The following is a 9071-nucleotide window of genomic DNA, read 5'->3' as shown; positions in this document are numbered from 1 at the left end:
TGGTGTTTAACAAATTATTTATTTTTCTAAAATTATTGATAAAAAGGCAACGGTTTTAGGTCATATTCATATAATATCTTTTTCATATCTTTATTTCTCCTATGAACTTTATCTCTAAAATAATTTATACTTGTAACTGATGACACTTTTGATTTGTATTCATCTTTTATTTTTTATTTTTTATTTTTTTATAATACTTTTTATTATGCGTTTACTGTTTTTTTTTTTTTTTTATCATCGTTGTTGCTTCCTTCTTCGTCTTCTCTTACAAATCGACCCACCGGAACATGTGGATACTTAAGTACTATACTTAATTATCAAAAAAATTAGTTAAATTAATTTATTCAAAAAATTTTAATTTTAAATTTGTAAACGAGTCCGATTCGGTTTGGCGGATTCAGGTTGAAGTGAATAGTGGGCCCGTTTGGCCTAGCTTCTAAAAAAGTGATTTCTGAAAAAGTAATTTTAGGGGGTGTTTGGCCTAGCTATTCAAAAGTGATTCTAAGCCCAAAATTACTTTTGAGCTCAGTAGAGTGTTTGAGAATAACATTCTGAAAATCTGATTCTGCTTTTTAGAATCAGAAAACTGATTTTGAAGGCTCCAGAATCAGAAGCAAAAAAAAGCTGCTTCTCCAAAACTGATTCTGATTTTGAACTCGAACTTCTAACTTTTATTTTTATTTTAGATTCAAAGTATAAATTTAACATTAAATTTAAATTTTGAAATTTTAAATTCATATTTGAATTTTTAAATCTCAACTTTTCAAATTTAAAATTTAAAATTTACATTTAAAATTTAAAATTTAAGTTTCAAATCTCAAAATTTGAAATTTTAAAATTTAAATTTTAAATTTCAAAATTTTAAATTTTAAATTTTAAATTTTAAATTTTAAATTTTAAATTTTAAATTTTAAATTTTAAATTTAAAAATTTTAAATTTTAAATTTTAAATTTTAAATTTTAAATTTTAAATTTTAAATTTTAAATTTTAAATTTTAAATTTTAAATTTTAAATTTTAAATTTTAAATTTTATATTTTAAATTTTAAATTTTATATTTTAAATTTTAAATTTGAAAATTTAAATTTAGATTTTAAAATTTAGATTTTAAATTTAAAATTTTGAAATTTCAAATTTATTTTTGTACAAGTTTGAAACTTAAAAATTATACTTTTAATTAAATTTAAAATTTTAATTTAAATTGAAATTTTAAATTATTTTAAAATAAAATTTAGTAAAAATATTAATATATGCAAACATCAAAAATTTTTTGCCAAACAGCTTTAGAAAATCAGTTCAGAACAATCATTTTTTTCTAAATTCAACCAAACGCTCTACAGCTTTTCACCAAAATCAATTCTCCAAATCTTTCTCCAAACCAAAATCACTTTTACATAAATCACTTCTCCAGAAGTTAGGCCAAAGAGGCCCATAGTTTGGAGAAGTTATTTTGGCTAAATGCTGTAGAGCGTTTTGCTGAGTTTAGACAAAAGCGATTTTTTTGAAGTGATTTTGAAAATCTATTTGGCAAAATTTTTTTGATGTTTGTATAAATTAATATTTTTATTAAATTTTATTTTAAAATAATTTAAAATCTAAATTTAAATTTGAATTAAAATTAAAATTTTAAAATTTTAAAATTATACAAAATTTAAAATTAGATATTTTAATTTAAAAAATTTAAAATTTAAAATTTAAAATTTTAAAAATATAAATATAAATTTAATTTNATAATTATGAAATTAAAAATATAAAATTTTAATATTTAAAAATATAAATTTAAATTTAAAATTTAAAATTTAAAATTTGAAATTTAAAAATTAAAAATTGAAAATTTAAATTTAAAATAATTATGAAATTTAAAATATAACATAATTATTAAATTTAAAATATAAAATTTAAAATTTTAATATTTAAAATTTTAATATTTAAATTTAAAATTTAAAAATATTTATTTTAAATTTTAAAAATTTGAAATTTATAATTTGAAGATTAAAACTTGTAATTTAAATTTTAAAATTTTTAAATTTTAAAATTTAAATTTTAAAATCTAAAATGTTAAAATTTAAATTTAATCTAAAATTTGAAATTTGAAATTTAAAATTTTAGATTTGATATTTAAAATTAAAATTTAATATTTAAAGTTTGAAATCTATTTTTTAAAATTTAAAGTTTAAAATTTAAAAATTTAAAAATAAATTTGAAAATTAAAATTTAAAGTTAAATTTAAATTTAAACATTGAATTTAAATTAAAATAAAAATTTGACGTTTGATTCTAAAATCATAATTAGATTTTAAGAAGCAGCTCTTAATTTAATGGTGTGGATATTGACAAGAATTGTTTGAAACTTTAGCATGGGCTTATGATGATCTCTCCAAACAAGTACAAGCTTATCGCCAAATGTCTCTTCTATTAAGAAGACCTCCCGGTCGTGAAGCTTATCCAGGAGATGTTTTTTATTTACATTCACGCCTTTTGGAAAGAGCCGCTAAATCAAGTTCTAGTTTAGGTGAAGGAAGTATGACTCCGGAGGGGCCTTCTTCGCCTTCCACCTAAGCTGCGCAGGAAAGGCCCAAAGCCAATCCTAGGGAACAGTAAAGCTTCATAGGGTCTTTCTGTCCAGGTGCAGGTAGTCCGCATCTTCACAGACATGTCTATTTCACCGAGCCTCTCTCCGAGACAATGCCCAGATCGTTATGCTTTTCGTGCGGGTCGGAACTTACCCGACAAGGAATTTCGCTACCTTAGGACCGTTATAGTTACGGCCGCCGTTCACCGAGGCTTCAGTCGCCGGCTCCCCTGTCATCAGGTTACCAACTTCCTTGACCTTCCGGCACTTTTGATTCTGCGGCCTTCAAATCAGTTTTCTGATTCTTAGAAGCAGAATTAGATTTTAAAAATGAAGATGTCGAACGCTCTATTGAGCCGAAAATCACTTTTCAACTCAAAAACACTTTTTAAAATTTAGGCCAAACACCCCCTGTGTCTAGGGGTGGCAATCTAGCTCGTTGTTCGTGAGCCAGCTCGTGTTCGACTCAAAATGAGCTTGAGATCGAATCGTTCGTTTAGTAAACGAGCCGAACATAAGCTGAATTTTTCAACTCATTTAATAAACAAGNCTCGTTTAATAAACGAGCCGAATACGAGCTGGGATAAGCTCGCTCGTGTTTGGCACGATAACAGCTCGAATACATATATTTTATATTTATATAATTAATTTAATTTATATTTTTATATATAAATAAATATTATATATAAGATATAATTTTATTATTTAATTTTTAGTAAAATAAAAATATAAATAAAAGTTTAATTATAAAAAAACTTATTTATATGTAAAGTTTCAATTATTAGATCAAAGTTTAATAGATAAGATTTTATAAATTTATATTTTTATGCATATTCAATCTAATCCTTATTAACTTATTGGTCGTTGGTCAGCTCGTGAGCCAGCTTATGTTCAGCTCGTTTATTAACGAACCGAACACGAGCTGAATTTTTCGAGTCGATATTTTACTGGGCGTGTTCGGCTCGTTTACACCCCTATGAGCAGCGGCTGCTGCTACCGCCTTTGGAGGGGCAAAAAGGTAATTCAAAGGCAAATTGCGGGCAAACTAATGTAAGTGGTGCCCTAAAATCTGAACCATGAGACACAAGGGTTACCTTCCGATCCCCTTCTCCTTGCTATAAATACTACCCCGCCGCCCCCCTCTCTCTCTTCGTTTCCTCCACATCGAAGAAAGAGGAAAGGTTAAATCTGAGGAGCTCTCTGCGGCGAAGCAACCCAATCGCGGTGATCATCTCTTCCTCTTCCCTTTCCCAAATGGAATACACGTTCAAATTTTTCTCTTCTTGTAGCTAGCGAGCGAGCGAGCGATCGATCGATCGATAGGTTGATCGATTTTCACCGTTACGAGTTCTTCCGATCTTGTTCGATCTGGTTTTGATTTGATTTGATTTGATTTTTTTTTTCTTTTTTTTTTGCCTCTCCTCGTGTTTTGATTCGGAAACGATCTCATCGGATCTTGTAGTTATGATATGTGTTATTTTAATATGTGATTTTATGCAATTTTTTCTGAGCTAGGGTTTTATCCTGTCTTCTTATAGAGATATTATGGGTGCTCAATTGTTCTTAGGTTGATCATCTCTTCCACTTCCCTTTCCCAAATAGATATTACATGTGAATTTCTTCCAAGGTAAAACTTTGCATGTGCCAAGCCCATGTCTCTAATTAAGCTCGACACTAGAATTGTGTCTTAGGCTGTGTTAAGTTCAAACCTGATAATGTGATTGCTACTTATTATTTATGGGTTGGAGGTCGGGCGTATGGTTAAGTCTAACGCATGAACTGCACTTTGAATTCTTGTGTTGGACTTGCAATTTGATTATCGTGGATTGTTCATGCAGTCGGAAGACTCTCTTCTTATAACATCAAGTATTATCTTGTTTGTAGATTTGTCTTATGATGTCAGTAGTTATATATTTACATACTAATCTACTTGGGTCTCAGGGAAGGCTGATTGATTGGCTAAGGTTTATACGCTTTTAAATTACGCGCATGAAGTTATCGATTTGTAAATCAACACAAAAGGACCTTGGATGAAAAGAAAAAGTGAAGTAGAAATCTGTCCTTCACTTGTTCACTGCAATAATGAAGAAAAACATGTTCATAAAATGCTAAACAGTTTTGATGGTGCAAAGCTTAAAGAAGACAAAGTTTACTAGGAAAAGTTGAAAGGCTTAGAGTTCGTCATCTCAATTATCGAAGCAAACTAAGCATTTTCATTAATAGTGGCTACCTAACAGCTAGAAACCGCACTTTTTATAATGACATAGAACATAATTATATATCATTAGAATAACCCTTTCCTTTGTTATTTATACAATGAATTAATTTGTTTCAGAAGACATTTAACCACTACATATAACATAATTACTATTATGTGGTCGAACTGTTTTATTGGATTTATAAATACCTAATCTGGTAATGAAATGATGGAATAAAGATTCATAATACTTCGACATTTTCCCGGACTAAATTGAATTGCTAGTGGGCTAGTGGCTTTTCTCATATTTGCATTTGTTTTTATTTGAGGTTTGAAGAATGATTAAGTGGAATGATACCTCAGACAGAATAATTTTTATTTTCCCATTTTGTCACTCTTCATGCATACGCAATCTTGTGGATATCGATTAATATTAATTTAATGTGTCTAATTCTTATTCAGGAAGTTGGCATCTCCAGACTGTTCTGTTACAAGCACATAGCCAAAGTGGAAGCCGTGAACATTGAAGTTTCTTTTATGTCTGAGCAAGCCTCTCTTTACTTTGGATCAATTGGATTGCTTGGAGAGTATTCTCCTACATCAAGAAAAAGGTTCCGACTCTCCTACGAGAGTCTCTTTGGCTGCATGCATCACGAGTCCATTTGGCATTCCTGCAAAAGTTTGGTAGTTGCTACTGTAATCAACATCTCACAGCTGCGTGGCCTCCTCGAATGAAACAGCACTGCTAACTTTTGCTGCCTATATAGTGTCAAGTTTCTCATTCTCTAAGAAGGAAGCAAATATGGCTTTGCAAAATATTGGTGCTTCGAACAGCGATGATGCCTTTTATAGGTACAAGATGCCCAAGATGGTAACGAAGATTGAAGGCCGAGGAAACGGTATCAAGACCAACATTGTGAACATGGTGGACATTGCAAAAGCACTAGCCAGGCCAGCCTCTTACACCACCAAGTACTTTGGCTGTGAGCTTGGTGCGCAGTCGAAGTTCGATGAGAAGAATGGCACTTCCCTAGTGAATGGAGCCCATGACACTGCCAAGCTGGCTGGCCTTCTCGAGAACTTCATCAAGAAGTACGTGCAGTGCTACGGATGTGGCAACCCTGAGACTGAAATTGTGATCACTAAGACTCAGATGATTACCCTGAAATGTGCTGCCTGTGGGTATGTGTCTGATGTTGATATGAGGGATAAGCTCACAACCTTCATTCTTAAGAACCCACCTGAGCAAAAGAAGGGAGGAAAAGATAATAAGAAGGCAATGAGGAGGGCTGAGAAGGAACGGCTCAAGGAAGGGGAGGCTGCTGATGAGGAGCAGAAGAAGCTGAAAAAGGATGTGAAGAAGAAAGGTGGTGCTTCTTCCAAGGAAGCCTCTGGTGCAAAAGCTGGTGTTTCGAAGAAGAAAGCTAATGGTGGTGGTTCTGATGAGGATCGTTCGGCTTCGCCTGTTGAGAGTCAAGATGGTGATAATGCTGCTGGTGATAATGATGACCATGATGATGATGATGTCCAGTGGCAAACCGACACCTCACTGGAGGCAGCAAAGCAGCGGATTCAAGAACAGCTTAATGCTGTGACTTCGGAGATGGTGATGCTCTCCGCCACTGAGCCTGAGCAGGATAACAAAAAGCAAGAGAAGGCAAAGAAAGAGGGGCTCACTAATGGAAAGATCAAAGATGAAGAAAAATCTTGTGCTACCCAAAATGGTGACAAAGCCAATATCAGTGCTTATGATTCACTGCTTCGGGAGATCAAGGATCATATAAACAAGGGTTCTACCCCAAACCAGCTTCAGAGTTTTCTGGGTACAGCAGGTCAGCCTTCTCGGGACGTAATGACAGCCCTTTTTGAGGCTCTTTTTGGAGGTGTTGGCAAAGGATTTGCAAAGGAGGTGGGCAAGAAAAGGAAGTACATTGCTGCTTTTGTGCAGGATGAGGCATCTCAGCTGCTTTTGCTCCAAGCTATCGAAGTATTTTGTGGCAAGTGCCGCGCAGAAGCCCTGAAGGAGGTGGCACTCGTTCTCAAAGCACTTTATGATGCGGATGTTCTGGAGGAAGAAAGCATAGCACAGTGGTATGAGGAAGGGACAGCTGGCGGCAAGAGCTCTCAGGTGCTGAAGAATGTGAAGCCCTTTGTTGAGTGGCTACAGACGGCAGAGTCTGAGGAGGAAGAGTGATATGATTGCATATATTTGTCAACTTCTACTACTACTATTCCTATTAATACTACTGCTATGTCTTGCTCTTGGGAGTGTATTAAGTCTTTTACTACTGTTACTATGTCTCTATGTCTTGCTCTGGGCAGTGTATTAGGTTATAGTGTCCTGCTATGTTAGCAGTCTACAAGCTTTAGTTGTGTTCTGTTTCGATCTTGCGCTGTTGAGTCGGTTGTTTTCTTTTTGGTGTTGGTGTTTGTTGAATGCTGCTATAAGGACTCCAGTTTGAATAAACTCTATACTTTATGGCGTCTTATTTTGTGATGGCTGCTGCAAATTGAACTGGGGGTGCTCCTCTGTACTGGGTAGTGTAATTTTGGCCCTGTAGCTTCTATAGTTCTACCTTTTGGGACCAGCTTTTATGTTGTGTCTTTTGTATTCTGTTTGCAAATGTCTCTTTTCATCGAATTTCTATGTTGAAGCAGGTGACCATTGAATGGTGGATTCTGCTGTTTGATTCCTCCTGTAGTATAAATTGTTACAATCTATTTATTATAGTGCGCGGACACAGCACTCCATTGTAAGCAAAATTAATCCACTCACTGCACGTAGTTCACTTATTAAATAACGGTTCTACGGCAAAACATTGACATTTGAGACTAAAATTTTGTTACCTTTGTATAATAGTCTGATATTGATTTGCCTTTGTCCTTTTTGGTAGCGACTAGGGTAGCTATTTTGATTTTATCGTCAACTGTAGTGAACTCAGCTAGAAAAGCTTCTTCCATGTAGTCTTTAATTTTGATGGATTCGTCTTCAAGCGAGTAATACCACTAGAATGCCACTTCCAGAACAATCTTGTTCAGTGTTTCTAGCTGGTCCAATTGATTGTTCAAGGGCCGACCATTTCAAAAGTGGGGACAACATTATTTTCAGCTTCACGTTGCTTCTTCTTGTCGTTAGACGTGCTGAAGCCCCAACTAGGTGAGTAACAGATCCAATTCATGGACAAAATTTTTTTCGTACATGTAAAGTGTCAGAATTAGAAGCAGCATGTAATAGTTATAATTTATATAATATTACATGACAAACGAAATACAATATCTTGACAACATTCCTATAGTATTCTGCTTCCTTTTTTGAGTAAAATAAAGCTTACATAACAATACAACATTTTATTATTATACTATTTATATAAGGTTTACTTAATACACACATCAAAAATAATATTCTACAAGTTCAACATTCTATTCATCATTTTTAATTTTTTTTTTTCACCTCAAACACGTTATTAACAAAATTTAGGGATATTTAACTTCTACGTTAGTGTTGATTTGCCCCATTATTTGCTCTTCATCATCGAATACATCACCTGTATGAAAAGATAACATAAAAGCGGATGAGAATTATGACTTGTTGTCGACACTGCTTTTTTTTCTACTGAAGCAACCTGTATATATCTACTGAATCAACCTATGTAACTTCTATTTTTTTCTTCTCCAACAATTGTTGTCGACACTGCTTTTTTAAAAAATTATTATTTACAATTGTTACAGGTCCGTGCGAGACTAATTGATGTCCAATATTCGATGGAAACTTGACTGAAATAAAAACAAGATTAAACATTTGGAACAACAAATCTGCTGTCTTCCCCGCTCTGCTGCTTACATGCTTGTCTTTCTTAATGGTGTAAGGTCTAGACTTTTGCGTTTCGCTTTTGCTTTGCTACAACGGTGATTCCCAACATCTTCAACCAACTTGCACATGCCGTGCAAATAAATAGTAAGTCCCAAATAGCATGTTGCAAGTCTACAATCCAATTCCTACTCTAGGGAAGGGAAAAAGGAAAAGGAAAAAAAAAATTTTATAAATAATCCTATTGATTTTTATAATTATAAAAATAAATTTTTTTTAAAAATTAATTATAAAAATAGATCTCTAAATGCGGTGAATGATTCACCGCATTCATAACTCCTCATTGGGAGTAGAAAAAGAATAAAAGTGGTGAACCATTCACCGCTTTTACTATCATAGAAATATAATGAGAAGTGAGAAAAAAAAAGAATGTGGTGAATAGTTCACCGCTTTTAACCATATTTATAAATAAAAATTAAACAGATCTATTTTTAAA

The 9071-nt window shown here is 32.7% G+C and overlaps 1 protein-coding gene across 1 annotated transcript; it reads left to right on the top strand.

Moving 5' to 3' along the window:
* LOC109722206 (eukaryotic translation initiation factor 5-like) lies at positions 3664 to 7378 on the top strand. The gene is made up of 2 exons (XM_020250151.1): positions 3664 to 3794; positions 5230 to 7378. Exon 2 carries the CDS (start codon positions 5570 to 5572, stop codon positions 6959 to 6961), a length of 1392 nt encoding a protein of 463 aa, XP_020105740.1. The 5' UTR covers positions 3664 to 3794; positions 5230 to 5569; the 3' UTR covers positions 6962 to 7378.

The sequence above is a fragment of the Ananas comosus genome, linkage group 16 (genome assembly GCF_001540865.1).
Source record: "Ananas comosus cultivar F153 linkage group 16, ASM154086v1, whole genome shotgun sequence".
NCBI lineage: Eukaryota > Viridiplantae > Streptophyta > Magnoliopsida > Poales > Bromeliaceae > Ananas > Ananas comosus.
This window is presented reverse-complemented; position numbering and strand designations above follow the sequence as displayed.